The 16,326-nt window shown below is 42.0% G+C and overlaps 1 protein-coding gene across 6 annotated transcripts in view; it reads left to right on the top strand.

Annotated features, from left to right (window-relative positions):
• LOC126236808 (UDP-sugar transporter UST74c-like) overlaps positions 1–16,326 on the top strand; it is a 159,846-nt gene that overhangs the window by 122,411 nt on the left and 21,109 nt on the right. For all 6 annotated transcript variants that reach the window (XM_049946404.1, XM_049946400.1, XM_049946402.1 and 3 more), the window contains one exon: positions 11,693–11,793. In XM_049946404.1, coding sequence (XP_049802361.1) covers positions 11,695–11,793 — 99 coding nt within the window. In that variant the 5' untranslated portion in view covers positions 11,693–11,694. The remainder of the gene's footprint in view (positions 1–11,692; positions 11,794–16,326) is intronic.

Raw genomic sequence — 16,326 nt, 5'->3', positions numbered from 1 at the left:
AAGACACTTTCCATTCCTTTCAACTGCTCTTCAAAGTCCTTTGCTGTCTCTGACAGAATTACAATGTCATCGGCGAACCTCAAAGTTTTTATTTCTTCTCCATGGATTTTAATACCTACTCCGAATTTTTCTTTTGTTTCCTTTACTGCTTGCTCAATATACAGATTGAATAACATTGGGGAAAGGCTACAACCCTGTCTCACTCCCTTCCCAACCACTGCTTCCCTTTCATGTCCCTCGACTCATAACTGCCATCTGGTTTCTGTACAAATTGTAAATAGCCTTTCGCTCCCTATATTTTACCCCTGCCATCTTTAGAATTTGAAAGAGAGTATTCCAGTCAACATTGTCAAAAGCTTTCTCCAAGTCTTCAAATGCTAGAAATGTAGGTTTGCCTTTTCGTAATCTAGCTTCTAAAATAAGTCGTAGGGTCAGTATTGCCTCACGTGTTCCAATATTTCTACGGAATCCAAACTGATCTTCCCCAAGGTTGGCTTCTACTAGTTTTTCCATTCGTCTGTAAAGAATTCATGTTAGTATTTTGCAGCTGTGGCTTATTAAAGTGATTGTTCGGTAATTTTCACATCTGTCAACACCTGCTTTCTTTGGGATTGGAATTATTATATTCTTCTTGAAGTCTGAGGGTATTTCGCCTGTCTCGTACATCTTGCTCACCAGATGGTAGTTTTGTCAGGACTGGCTCTCCCAAGGCTGTCAGTAGTTCTAATGGAATGTTGTCTACTCCCGGGGCCTTGTTTAAACTCAGGTCTTTCAGTGCTCTGTCAAACTCTTCACGCAGTATCGTATCTCCCATTTCATTTTCATCTACATTCTCTTCCATTTCCATAATATTGTCCTCAAGTACATTGCCTTTGTATAGACACTCTATGTACTCCTTCCACCTTTCTGCTTTCCCTTCTTTGGTTAGAACTGGGTTTCCATCTGAGCTCTTTATATTCATACAAGTGGTTCTCTTTTCTCCATAGGTCTCTTTAATTTTCCTGTAGGCAGTATCTATTTTACCCCTAGTGATATAAGCCTGCACATCCTTACATTTGTCCTCTAGCCATCCCTGCTTAGCCATTTTGCACTTCCTGTCGATCTCATTTTTGAGACGTTTGTATTCCTTTTTGCCTGCTTCATTTACTGCATTTTTATATTTTCTCCTTTCATCAATTAAATTAGATATTTCTTCTGTTACCCGAGGAGTTCTACTAGCCCTTGTCTTTTTACCTACTTGATCCTCTGCTGCCTTCACTACTTCATCCCTCAGAGTTACCCATTCTTCTTCTACTGTACTTCTTTCCCCCATTGCTGTCAATTGTTCCCTTATGCTCTTCCTGAAACTCTGTAAACCTCTGGTTTAGTCAGTTTATCCAGGTCCCATCTCCTTAAATTAGCACCTTTTTGCAGTTTCTTCAGTTTTAATCTACAGTTCATAACAAATAGATTGTGGTCGGAGTCCACATCTGCCCCTGGAAATGTCTTACAATTTAATACTTGGTTCCTAAATCTCTGTCTTACCATTATATAATCTATCTGATACCTTTTAGTATCTCCAGGATTCTTCCATGTATACAACCTACTTTTATGATTCTTGAAACAAGTGTTAGCTATGATTAAGTTATGCTCTGTGCAAAATTCTAACAGACTGCTTCCTCTTTCATTTCTTAGCCCCAATCCATATTCACCTACTATGTTTCCTTCTCTCCCTTTTCCTACTGTCGAATTCCAGTCACCCATGACTATTAAATTTTCATCCCCCTTCACAACCTGAATAATTCCTTTTATCTCATCATACATTTCATCAATTTCTTCATCTGCAGAGCTAGTTGGCATGTAAACTTGTACTACTGTAGTAGGCGTGGGCTTCGTGTCTATCTTGGCCACAGTATGCTGTTTGTAGTAGCTTACCCGCACTCCTATTTTTTTTATTCATTATTAAACCTACTCCTGCATTACCCCTATTTGATTTTGTATTTATAACCCTGTATTTGCCTGACCAAAAGTCTCATTCCTCCTGCCACCGAACTTCACTAATTCCTACTATATGTAACTTTAACCTATCCATTTCCCTTTTTAAATTTTCTAACCTGTCTGCTGTATTAAGGGATCTGACATTCCACGCTCCGATCCGTAGAACGCCAGTTTTCTTTCTCCTGATAACGACGTCGTCCTGAGTAGTCCCCGCCCGGAGAACCAAATGGGGGACTATTTTACCTCCGGAATATTTTACCCAAGAGGACGCCATCATCATTTAACGATACAGTAAAGCTGCATGCCCTCGGGAAAAATTACGGCTGTAGTTTCCCCTTGCTTTCAGCCATTCACAGTACCAGCACAGCAAGGCCGTTTTGGTTATTGTTACAAGGCCAGATCAGTCAATCATCCAGACTGTTGCGCCTGCAACTACTGAAAAGGCTGCTGCCCCCCCTCTTCAGGAACCACTCATTTATCTGGCCTCTCAACAGATACCCTTCCGTTGTGGTTGCACCTACGGTACGGCCATCTGTATCGCTGAGGCACGGAAGCCTCCCCACCAATGGCAAGGTCCATGGTTCATGGGGGGGGGGGGGGGGGGGGCAGTGCGCCATATGACAGTAACAATTATATTAACATCATATTAATGTCAGTGCGCCATATGACCTTAATATAATTGTTACTGTCGTATTATTCATTTTATCTCACCTCTATGTTTCTCCCTGTATACAGCACAGTATTTATATAATACTATGTAAGTAACATTCACACAAGCTTGTTACTCCATCTGTCAACTTCATCTGTAACATTATATTCTCATAATGGTAAGGTTTATCTTTGTGTTTTAATTTCATTATATTATGTCCATTCTTTAAAACCAATCATACTGTGAAGTCAAAGTAAGCTGTATATTGTAATATCTCAGAGTTGTATTTGTAAAACTGCAATCTTTGTGTCAACTTCAAATGTGGCAAATACTTTGTGGTGTGTGTGTGTGTGTGTGTGTGTGTGTGTGTGTGTGTGTGTGTGTGTGTGTGTGTGTGTGAGAGAGAGAGAGAGAGAGAGAGAGAGAGAGAGAGAGAGAGAGAGAGAGAGAGATATTTGCATATCACCATATTGCGCGTCGAGCAATATGGTGATATGTAAATAAATTCCAAAAATACAATCCTGCAACATCGCAACAAAATTGCGTGGAATTTTCGATGTAAGTACTAAAACCACTTAACCTCACATATTTGTTTACTCTGTATTTAGTCATTTCAAGGTTAGTTATGCTCACATAGGGCACTTCTAACACTGTTTTCTACCGTAGGGCACCAACACACCAAGAATATTTTGCTACAATGGAAGAATAAAATTGAAAACTGACAATTATGCAAAGATCATCTTGTAATTCTTGTGAACAGCCGTTTGATGATGAACTTGTCAGTTCGAAACTGGTTACGGTGCTATTTACTTAAATAAATAGGTGTGTTAATAGTGGCTGGATAATGTCTTCTTCTTTGTAAGAATCAAATTACAATATTCATTTTTCATAAGAGGAAATTCGAATTGTTGTAAATATTGCTCGCGGTCTTTTACGAGAGCCTGGCAACTATTCCTGTGGTCAGCCAGAAAGTGATGGAGACCATACTGACCATAGTTCCCAGTCTGTAAGTACACATCCTTGTCCAGTTCAGTGAAATAAATATTTCATTTCTCTATTTGCTCAGATCAGGACTACGATTATAAATGAAGGTTTTGACTTCTAATCAATTTATACATTTGGTAAAGTTTCACATTCACAACACTGAAATATTCATGATGTTCATACTGACAGTAAAATCTCTATCCTAAACAGCACTATGAGCAGTTCAGAGGTGACCTACGGCAAGTCCCAACCAAATTGCCTTTCGCCCTGACCACTGATAATCAAAATAAATGCTCGCCACAAAAGTGAAAAATAATAGTCACAACTTGCCACATGGAATTGTTAACATTCCGGGTGTCACACTAACAGTTACTTTTGTGAAATCTAAGTGATCCAGGACACTGTGCAATCCTCAAGAGTTCACTTCTTATTATTACTGAAAATAAGGGTTTTGTAACAGCCTCCCACTGATGTCATCTGAGGGAGTGCGCACTCCGGCGTTTGACTGACGCAGATCTTATGATGGCTGGGTGTCAAGTCAAGCCTAGTCTTGCCTCTTGGACTGTATTTATATATGTGGCGTGCGGACGGCCAGGGGAACACATGCTGTCATCCGCCCTATGCACACGGTAGCAGTCTCTAAAGGGCCACTTTCTTGGACATGCAATATTTAATAAGTGTTATGAATCAATTTAGAATCTTCTTAATTTTGCAGGCATGTAGGTAAGTTAGTTAAAATCACAGAAAAAGTTTATTTAGCCTTCTAGAATTTTTAGAATGGAGCTGATAGTAGAACATGATCTCTGAACTACAGCTTCAAGGCCTGATATTAGTTATTAACATAAAGGTCCTAAAACTTGTTATAGCTATATTATTTAACAGGTTTCATCAGCTTGGCAAGTCTTGAGCTGACAATGGGTTGACACTCCACCAGGGACTGATGGTGAAGAACTAATGAGGACTAAGGGTCACTTTCTGCCAATTGTGGTAAAGATGAAGGGAGCTACTCAACCTGCATCAGATTCAGATTTCCTTCCCTCTTCCCCCCCCACCCCCCCTTCCACCACCCGCCTCCTGGCAAATGTACAGCTGTTTTCTAAGGCAACAGTGTAAATTAATTATATAACAAATTATGCACAGGTGGGGGACCTCTGGATGCCCTGGGTGCTACTTGGTGCTGGGAGCAAGGTTTGGTTGGTCCTTGCTGCCTGTGCTAAGGGCTCCTGTGTGTCTGATTTGTAGCTCTGGCTACTCAGTTTTGCATGAGCATGGCTAGTTCACATGAAATGTCAGGTGCTGCTGACCTACAGTGACGTAATGTTGTCACCCCGTATGTCCTACCACAATGCCTTACATCTAACCGTGTGTCTACCATAAAATGTATTACCAGACAGTGGAAACTTGCTGATCCGTGGCATGACTTGATGACAAGATGCGTGTGGAACTGGGGACAAGAGGTCAGTCAGCATGGCTGATGGTTGTTCAGCGCCTCAGCAGTCTGCACCTGTTGATTTCAGTTGTTTGGTAAGACATGAAAAACCTTGTCAGGTTATCACGTCTAAATATTGCTGAGACTATTTTCTTTAGTTGTGATTTCAGTGTCAAGATAAACCACTCGACCTCTGTTTGATGCCAGAAGGAAAAGAATGGTGGTCAAATGCTGAATTGCGTTTTGGCAGCAAAACACTTCAAAATCCTCGGACATGAACTGGTGACCATAGTCAGTGACTCAGATGTGTGGTGCATCCTTGATAGTGAAAATGATGGCTAAGGTCAGAATTATAGCGTGAGACATTGTGGAGGGCAGGTGAGTAGTTCATGGTAAATTAAACAAGGGGTCTCATCAGAAGCCACTTGAGTGCTAGAAAGGGGCTGGTGACGTCCACATGCATCCGGCCTCATTGGTGTTCCAGCACTGGTCATTGAGAGAATGTTTGTGGTGGGATCTTGCTTGTGAGTGCACAGTTAACAGGCACACACTATGTACTCAGCAATGGAATCAACTGCTGGCCAATAGAAAATTTGCTAGACCAGCACTTTCATGTGATGTAGCAGCCATGGTATGCATTTAACATCTACAGAATGTGTTGTTGCAATGATGGTGGAATAACAGTGTGACAGTTATGGTCTGTAGGTAGCAGTAAGATGTCATCAACAATGAGCCTATCACAAAGTTGTAAATATGTCCAGAGCACTGATTATGAACCTGTGTGGAAAATTTCTCAGCTAACATTGCTCGGCCACAACATTAATGCTGCGCAAGAGGGTCCTCACTTGTAGCTCCTGCGACTTCCCAACCACCAAAGAAAACTCGTTGAGGGTATTTTGCAAATTATGGTCCAGTGCGAAACAGATTGCCTCCTGCCTGTCATTGGTGTCTGGACTTTACAGTAATAAAGTAAAAATTCTACGTTCTTGTGCTGTGATGTTGGTCTGTAGTGAATATTACAGCAGTAATTACTCAAAAACGAGAGCCAGTGCTGTAAAATTCTGCAATTCTCTCCAGAAACTAGGACTGGGGACAACTGAGATGAGCCGCTTGTGGTCTGTAGGCTGGTGGAACCTAGTGCCGTACAAGAATATGTGGAATAGTTTTACACTGTATATGATCGCGAGTGCGTACGTCTCAATCTGAGAGTAATTTCTCCATGCTTTTGATGAGGCCTTAGAGGTGAATACAACAGGATGCTTTGAGATATTGGGATTTCTGTGTGAGCACAGAAATCGCAGTCGTGCGGTGTTGGTGGTAACTTGAATAAAAGGCTTACCGGGAGTGAAAGAAGCCAAACACAGTGTGTAGCAGAGGTGACATGCTTCATATCACAAACTTCACTTCTTTATTACGAAGCAGATTCATTAGTGACAAGTGCACGGAATGAATTTTGTGTAGTAGTTTACTTTTCCTAAATAGTCTGTAAACTCTATAATATTATCAGGAATTGCTATTTATGCAACATGCTCTGCTTGAGGTAAAATACCATTCTTACTTACCATACCCTAAGAAATGCACTCTAAGAGGAAAAAAGTTCATGTAGCAGCCCATTGTCCAATAGTTGCAGAAAAACCACATATGAAGTTTGCAAATACTGTTCTGTCATGGAGCCAGTAACGCAAATGTCTCAATAACTGATGCAGCACGGAATGTTCTTAAGTTGCTCAAGAAAACACTGAAGCTACCACAAACAGCAAATGGTTAAACTGATACATCCCAAAAGAAATACTTAATACTAACATTCGCCATAACTCGATGTCCACTGTCAACTCCAATTCTGTATCCCTGAAGTCGGCTTTGGAAAAATCCTGACTGCCAGCCAACATAGCCAGCAACTCCTCAGGACACAGTACAGGATAAACATATGTTTCACATTGTGCATTGATAGTGTGCTTGAAATGACTGCAAAGTTTAAAATTGCGTTTGGTTTCTGTATTATGAGGTGTCCCATTGGCTAGATGAAACCAGTGACACCACCCCAAGATTCTGCCATATGTCAAGCTCCACCTCCACCTTCACTTTCCAGTATAGCAAACAGCAAGAGGTTGGCTTGACAACATAGGAACAGCAAACTGTTAGTGTTGCGTGGACCTCAAAATGGATGTCTGTACCCAGATCCCTGCCTCCCAAGTTCCAAAATGGTACTACTGAGAGACAAGGTTAGCTTTATCGACTACTTTAAATCAAAAAATAGTGAAATCATGAAATCCTAGTATTTTTCTGCCAATTGTGAATTGACAACAAGAAATGTGAGTTGGCATCCAAAATTTTTGCAACAACATGCTTGGTGCTGAGGGGTGCGTGCACCCACTGGTAATAAGTATCCAAACTTTTCAGACTGGCTGAGGCTACTGTGTCAAATTGAAACATCATGCAACACCCAGCTATCTCAGTCTGCTATGGTACATTGTGGCTGTAAGCCTGCTGAGGTGTTTGCAGACTTGTTGGCTAATATGGAAACTTTATCCCATGACACTGCTTGTCATCATTCCTTGCACACATCTGCTAAGTGCCATGGCAAATGTAAAGCTGAAAAAGTTGAAATGAAATAGAGGCAGTGTATTTTCTCATATAATGACCAGCAATCAGGACAAAACTGCCATTCCTGTGGCACAGAATCTGATGCTGGAAATGCAGGCACTCTGCACCTGCTATGAACTCAATGGTGTTTCTCTTGTGGCACACACAGAGAACAGTCCTCTGTGGGCGCCCTTCTTTCTTACTGGTATTTGGGTGCTAGAGAACCTCCTGCCACTATGCTCAACTGACCAACTTGTTCATGGTTGCCGAAGCCTGAATAGCCTTTGATGGGGGACCTGCCCTCCTGGTGGGGGTCTCATTAAGTTTTGCCACCTTCCTCTCATCCAAAAGTACATTCTGTGTGGCAGTGATAAATTCTTCTCATTCTGCAATTTGTGCTACCTCATCTGAAGTCAGATCTGAATGTGTTAACTCGTTATTTTGCAGCGACCTGTTTGGTGCCAGTCACACCATTTCATCAGTAATTAGTGTGTAGAAAGTTACATTATTTTTCCAGTATCTGTAAGGGGTTTCAATTTCTGTACCACCTCATATGAACTACTGCTACTCAACAATGATGATAAAAAGTGCTTTGAGCTATAGAGTTGATGAGGCTTATTTGAGCTGTAAGGTCCATTGCGTGTGGGCTGCTGAGTGAGCTACTCAGACAATTTTCAGAAGTGTTCAAAAGTATTTTGCATGACTGTCTGTAATCCTTGAGCAGTTTGAAAGCCCTCAACCAGTGTTAACTTTGCCCTCCCTTGGACATGGCTATGTGGGATACCCTGTATGCCCTTGACCAATGTGGACACTAAATGACCTCTGTGTGGACCCCATGCCACTTTGGGATCTTAGGTAATGAACTTGCTGATAGTCTGGCCAAACTGGCTATGAGTAAGACTCTAGAGATTGGTATTCTGGAAACAGACCTCTGATCAGTATTAGGCCATAAAGTTTTAGGTATCTGGAATACAGAACGGCTCTGTCTTCACAAAACTAACTATGGGTGATAAAGGAGACTGCAGATCTGTGGAGGTCCCCAATGCAGGCTTCTCGCAAAGACTGTACCATTCTTTGCAGGCTCCACATCAGCCATATTTGGCCGACTCGTGGTCATCGCCTCCATCAGGAGGACCCATCCCTCTGTCGTTGTGGTTCACATTTGGTGGTGGTCCATACATTGCTGAAGTGTCTTAATCTAGCTGTCCTGTGGCAGGATCTTAACTCCCTGGCTTGTACCCCTGGTGTTAAGAGTCGATGCCTCAGCAGCTGACTTAATTTTACATTTTATTTGTAAAGGGAGGCTTTCACCACTCTGTTTAAGGGGGCCACTAAACCTTATCAGCCCATTGAGGGATTGGCAGAACACAGTTGCCTCTTCTGCCCAGACCAGGTTGCATCTGTCTGGGCTACGTGGTCCACACCAATCCTCATTAAACCTGCTCTTTTACTCTTCTTCCCCCCTCCCATGTAGTCTGTTCAACTTGTTCATCTTTTATTTGTTCTTCTCTTGTCCTGTCAATGTTGCTAATCTTTCCCAGACAGTATCTGATTGTGGTATTCAGATAAGTAGTGAGGGGTGGGGGATGTTTATGTCCCTTCATTGCCATGTCTTCAGGGGCTTCTGGCTGCTCCCTATACAGGGCATCACATCTGCCTTTCTTGCTATGTCTCCCTTTCTTTTTCCTCTTATATAACCTTCATGGACCTTTGATAGACCTTGGGGTTTCTTCCCCTGGGCTTTGTGCAGTAGGACATGTTTAATCTACAGTCATGTAGACCTGTCTGAGGCAGAAGACTAATGACTTAATAATCTAGTCCCTTTAATCAACCAACTAACACAACTTTCTTCAATTTGTCTCATGTCATCATTTGACGCATGAATTTGACCTGTACTCAGTCCCTTACAGACCGATAGAGTTTACTAAAATTGCTTAAACCAATAGTTCATGCTTTTCGTGGTTGGTAATTAAATGCAGAGTCAGTTGAAATGTCCTCTGCAAAGAGGTTGCCAACTCATTTCTTCTGAATGCAAGAAGACAGAAAACCTTACATTGCATGTTAGCCATCTTACATGCTATTGATGCAAACTGTCTGGCTGTTATTGGGAGCACTCTAGCAGTTCATGCAACTGTCAGTGCTCTAGTGGCGGTAATTGAAATGTCTGGCCCTCTTCTTTAATGGTATGTAGATATTCAGACCCAAAGGAATAAAAATTAAATTGGGTCCATATTTTTAAATAAACTCACATTTTTATATTTAAAGTATGCATGCATGTGTGCATGTTACTTTTAAGTATTGATTGGTAACAATTTACATGGCTAAGGTTTATTTGTCAAAGCTACATTTTTATGTGTGACAAGTGACTCAAGTGTAAGGTTTGCAAGAATAACTAATTGCCCATTTGAGTAACTATGGACTAAGATTGTTTTGCAATCTTGTCATCTGGACCTATTTCCAAAATACCAGCAGGCTGCAATGTTTTAAAAGTTTTGTCATTCTAGCTTTCAGACACTAGCCACATACACCCATTTGACCAAGCGAGTTGCACTGGGCTTGCATTCGAGAGGCCAACTGTTCAAACCCACATCTGTGATTTCCCTAAATCACTTCAGGCAAATGCTGGGATTGTGTTCCTCGGAAAGAGATTGACAGGACTCTGTTGTCCTTTCCACACTCTAAAACTATTTGTTATTATATTTTTGCAAGTAACATTATCTAATTATCCATTTCTTACATCATTTCTCTTCCTCTAGTGTTAGCTTTATATAAAGGGCCGCAATCTACCAATAAAACAACTTGTGTACCATATGAATATATAGGATACCATATGAATATATAGGAATGCAGGTGAATTTTGATAGTCTTCTCAGGTTATCAGCCAAGTCAGGGCTTCAGCCTGTGGCCAGTGTGACACCCTGACTCTGCTGATAACCCGAAAAGACTTTGTCATATATGAATGGTTATGAATACTAATAGAGTGAGCTGGCTGTTCTTTGTTCCTTAAAATATTTTGAAAATATTTCCTCCTTCAGGAAATATTGTTATATTAGAATGGTGTCCATTAAAGTAAGTTTCTATTTTTATTTCATGTATTAGCTTTCAGTATGTATATAGTTAACATTGAAGTTAAAAGTATGATTGCAGTTGGTCATAACAACCTCTTAACTTCAATTACAGTGAGATACTTTTAATGACAACTTTATTACTGAACACTAGAAACAGAAGGGAAGGAACTAATTTTCTCAGGTGGAAAGATGATGTATGTGGAACATGCAAGTGGTGATTGGAAATATAATTGCAATGGGTTTTACTTGGCAGACAGTTTTCTTAAGTAAATGCTAATTATCTCTTTCAGACAATAGTTGTAAGAGAAAGTACTGAACAGATTGTAAAAAGGTGACTTACAGGGGAATATGTTAAGATTTCAGTATCATATCGTCTGTATAATAGATAAATTAATATTTCCTGATTCAGTTTCTGTCTGTGTGTTTGGGGTATTCTCAGGAACTGCTGTAGAGATATTGATAGGGTTTCCACTGATAGTTATTCATGAGTAAGGTTTGTGGACACAGGTCTAAGGCTACCACAACACCAGTGCCAGACTGGCAGTAGTTACCACTACTGGGAGGCCACTGCAAGATACTGCATAAACTGTCCAGGAGTACACAGCTTAAATAGTTAGTTATATGAAAGTCATGATGAGCAGTTGATTTTAATCATAAATCTGTGCAATGGCCCATAAACAAAATTACATCTGCAATTAAGTCATCTGGCTGTAGATACATACTGCAACCCCGAGAAGCTGGGTGTAGGTCGATAGTCAGGTATAAAGAAAAACAGTTCCATCTGTTTGTGACATTATTTGCTGGTTACTCCTTTGTTCCAAGGACATTAACCTCTATTCCAATAATATGGTGTTACATAAGTGATTTCATTCATGTGGTGGTGTAAGAAATGTTTGCTGCAAATTTAGCAATTTCATGCCATCACATATTTTTGAAACTTCAGAGTAATTTAAAAGTTTTAATGGTATACATTAAATGACAAATTTATTTTTTTATCATCAGGTATGGGGCTACCAAACAGTGAGACAACTGAGCCAACCACAGCCTTGGTGAGACGTATTGGTTCTGCTGTGTTGTATGGAGCGTGTTCCTTTCTAATAACCGTAAGTTAGCATGCCTATTGTGAATTGCGGTTTGCTGGTCTCGAATGTAAATAATCTAAATCAATTGATTCATGTACAGAAAACACATCAAAATTTGGGTAATACTTCACTATAAACATACAATAACTAATGATAACAGCATGGTGGTGGTAATAAAATTTTGTTGTCTAAAAAATCACACTAAATTACTCCTAGCTCAAAGTATCATTTAGTCATCTGTCTCTTCTACTGAATAGTAGCATTTCTCCAGCAGAATTTACTGTAATCATATTTTTAGAATCTCTGGCTTCATATTAAACATGTTTTTGCTCATTAATTTATTGTATATTGGCATCCCCATGTACTTTGAAGTTTGTGCATATGATTACAACTGATAGATGGATAGCATCAAATTATTTCTCGTGTTGTATGAATAATTATAATGATCTTCCTCAAATAATTTTTGTCTGCTGTCTAGAATGATCATAATTTCATAAATGTATATGGAGTGAACAAATAAGATTAGCAGGTTCCAAAATAATGGGCGACAAGATTCTTAGTACTGTGCAGTACATGTGTGTCTGCAAATTTTTTTCTGCAGTTTGTAATAGAGATACACTATTTGGACTTCACCAGAATGTTATACCATATTTCATGACAGATTCGTAACAACTGTGATGCACCATTTTTCATGTACTCTTGTCGGCAGAATGTTGTGAATTCCAGCTAAAGTCCCTCAGGGGGCTCAACTCTTGTGAGTACGTGCTTGGCTACTGTGTGGGGCCCCAACCCTTACAGCATTACTCCCTTTCCGTGCTACAAACTTGTGCTTCCAATATCCCTTTTCCCTCTGCCTCTGTCAGGTGGTTCCCTTGGTGCAGACCCTGCTCTGAACTAGTTCATGATTTGGAACTTGAGTTTCCACTTCTGTTGTTTCCTGCAACTTTCCATGAAATAAATATGTGGTCCCCATTGTTGGGTTTGGCATGCCACAAATTTCAAAATTCTCCGGAAGTGCGGATTGTGCAGGGAAGGTCGCTCTATGTGGTATATGCACCACCTTTGTGCCTTCCCATTTTCGCACCCTTCACTTTAATAAGGTAGTATACCTAAAACCCAGCACTGTAGCCATCCCGTTGTCGGAAGGGTCATCAAGTAACTATATGATGGTAGCCCCCTAACCATGCAGGGATCGCACTTTGTGCCTGAGCTGAAAGCTCCTTGTATATGTCAAGAAGTATGTGCGCATTGTGACTGGGGCATGGGGGCCCCAAACAACAGATTACTGGCCAGGTAGCTGTTCCTGAGACTGGATGGTGCTCATGAGGACAGGCCCCGTTTGGAGTGGGTGGCACCATGGTTGATGAGTTGCAAATGAAGAGGATGAAGTTACCTTCTGCTGGTGGCCATATGGCCCTATCAGCCCCACTAGGACAATCCTCATTTAATGCAGATAAATAAAACCCTAAAATGTTAGCTTCCCTGGCTAGACCATGGAAGGAATGTAGCGCTAAGCGGCAAGCAGAGAAATATTCCCCCAATACCTGGTTTGCAAGATTGATGGGATTCCTTCTTGGCCACATAGCCCTTATTCTTTGTCAAGAACATAAAGGTAAAGTTTGTGGCAGCCATCTCTAAAATAGTGTTTCATCTTTGATCAAAACAGCGTCCCCTACCCAGTCACGGGTGCTGTTAGGTTGCAACAAGCTGGGTGACATACCAGTGAATGTCACTACCCACAATAGGACATCATTTTTCACAGAGACCTGGTCTTGAAGTCTGATTATAACGTGCCAACATGGAGTGGCAGGGTGTACGCTTAGTCAGTCATGTCCATAGGGTGCCAAAGGACCAGTGTAGCTACCGGTGCCTTCATCTTAGCCTTTGGTGGGGATTCATTGTCTGAAAGGGTCAAGGTGGTGGTACACCAATCCAATGTGAAACTGTGCAGTGCTTGAAATGTTCCAAATTCTGGCACGTGTCTTCATGTTGCAATGCTAGCCCCATCTGTAGGGATTGTGAACGATTGCTGCATGCAAACACTCCTTGTACCGCTCCTCCCATCTGTGTCAGCTGTGGAAAGTAACATTCTCCCTGCTCACCAGAGAGAGCTCACTTACGAAGAGGCCAAGAAGTAGTAAGAGCAGTAGCATCCAGAATGTATAACTGTCTCTTACACTATAACTAAGACATTGTCGCCCCCCTTTGGCGATGGTATTCATGTCCATTACACCACCTCCTACAGTGGGCCCCCAGGACTGCTCGATCATGCCTGCCCACTTATGGTTGGGGCCTCTCCTCTTGGTTCTTGTCCAACATCTACTTTGGGATCATTGTTGGCTTCCCATCCATCATGGACATTGTCCCCCCCCCCCCCCCCCCTGCCGCCCCCGCTTTCTCCCAGCAGGAGGCAAATAGTCTTCCTCCAGCTCTTCTTACTATTACCTGAAACTGATTGAGAAAAGTCCTTGCAGACATCCAAAGCCTCTAAAGAGAGAAAGGATAAGACGTCTTCCAAGAAAGATTATGATGGCCCCCACGCCACACCAAATCTCAGCTTTCCCACTCCTGTGACAGAGGTGGAGATCATGGTGGCCCCGGAAGCCCCAGATCTCACACACAATGGGACCTAGAACCTGTGTGTGTTGATGCAATAATTGCTCAACAAGTGGCAGCAGATGACTCTAGGGCATAACCTGCCTCCTTGGTCCCTTCGTGGCCTCACAGTATGTAAACATTACTCTCTGGTGGAATTGTAGCAGTTTTTTCCACCACCTGGCTGAGCTACAGTTCTTAAGCACTTCCCCTGCCTTCTGCATTGCCCTTCAGGAGACTTGGCTTCCAGCAACATGGATCCTGGCTCTTTGTGGATACTGAGGATATTATAAGAATTGTAATGCCTATGACAGGGTGTCAGGTGGAGTTTGCACATATGTCCTGGACACCCTATATAGTGAACTTGTGCTTCTTAATACACCTTTGTAGGCTGTGGTTGTTACGATAGGGGCATTTCATATTACCATCTGAAGTGTTTACCTCCTTCCTGATGGTGAAAGTGTCTCGGAACATACTGTTGGCACTGGTTTCTCAGCTCCTCCCACCTTTCCTAATCTTGGGTAATTTTGATGCTCATAACCCTTTGTGAGGTGGTAAAGATGTCAAAAGCTCACTGGCACAACTTGACCTTTGTCTCTTGAATGCTGGAAGGTAGATGGTAACCCCATCTACCTTCCAGTATTCAAGAGACAAAGGTCAAGTTGTCGTGTCGACATAAAGGTCACTAGAGATGGAGCACAAGCTTGAATTGTCAGGGAACGGGGAGATCAGCTGTGTCCTTTCAAAGGAACCATCCCAGCATTTACCTGGAGCGATTTATAGAAATGACAGAAAACCTGAATCTGGATGGCTGGAAGTGGGTTTGAACCGTCGTCCTCCCGAATGCTACTCTATTATGTTAACCATTGCGCCACCTTGCTCGGTGTCTTGAATACTGGTGCCCCCACACTTCAGTGTGGCGCACGAAACTTTCTCGGCCATTCACCTTTCCATCTGCATCCAGCTTCTTCTGCTGTCCAGCCACTGGAGAGTCCACGATGACTTGTATGGTAGTAACCACTTCCCGATCTTTCTCTTTCTCCATTAGTGTAAGTCCCCTGGAAGCTTGCTGAGATAGGCCTTCAACAACGTTGGCTGGGATGGTTTTGCCTCTGCTGTCACCCTTGGTTCCCCACTGCAAGGAGATACAGATGAGGCAGTTCAGAATACAACTACAGCCATTCTTTCAGTAGCAGATTTAGCAATCCCCTGTTCTTTGAGATTGCGCTGATGGAAGACAGTACCTTGGTGGTCATCAGCAATTGCAGAGGGCATAAGAGATCATAGACGAGCTCTCCAGTGCCATAAGTGCCACCCATCAGTGCAGCACCTTATTGCCTTTAAGTGACTCCATGCCCAGGACCACCGCCTGAAGAAAAAGGACAGAAGCAAGAAAGCTGAATAGAAAGTTCCAATGATTGGACCACACACCTTCACAGGTCTGGGCAAAGATCAGATGTCACTACAGACATCATACATCTGCAGGTGTATCTAGTATGGTGGTTTCTACACTGACGCAGATGCTGTTGCCGAATGTTTTGCTGTGCATTATGCTTGAGCCTCTGCATCTGAGAACTATCAATCAACCTTTTGTGTCCTGAAATAGTGGGTAGAGTGAAAGCAGTTATCTGTACCTAGAAGCCACCTGGCACCGTATAACGTTCAATTCAGCAAGTGGGAATTGGTGTCGTAGCCCATTGCCCTGATGCAGCCCCAGGGCTAGACCGCATCAGCAACAAAGTGCTCAAGCACCTATTGGTGGAGTGTCAGTGTCCATATTCTTGCCACCTTTAACCACATCTAGAGCAAGGTAGATTTCTCCTCAAGATAGTTACAGAGCATCATCATCCTAGTACTGAAACTGGGTGAACTCCCTTTCGAGATAAACTGTTGTTTCCCAGTTAGCCTCACCAATGTTCTCTGTAAGTTGCTTCAATGCATGATGAGCTGGCAGCTCTG

Source organism: Schistocerca nitens, chromosome 2 (genome assembly GCF_023898315.1).
Source record: "Schistocerca nitens isolate TAMUIC-IGC-003100 chromosome 2, iqSchNite1.1, whole genome shotgun sequence".
Classification (NCBI taxonomy): Eukaryota; Metazoa; Arthropoda; class Insecta; order Orthoptera; family Acrididae; genus Schistocerca; species Schistocerca nitens.
This window is presented reverse-complemented; position numbering and strand designations above follow the sequence as displayed.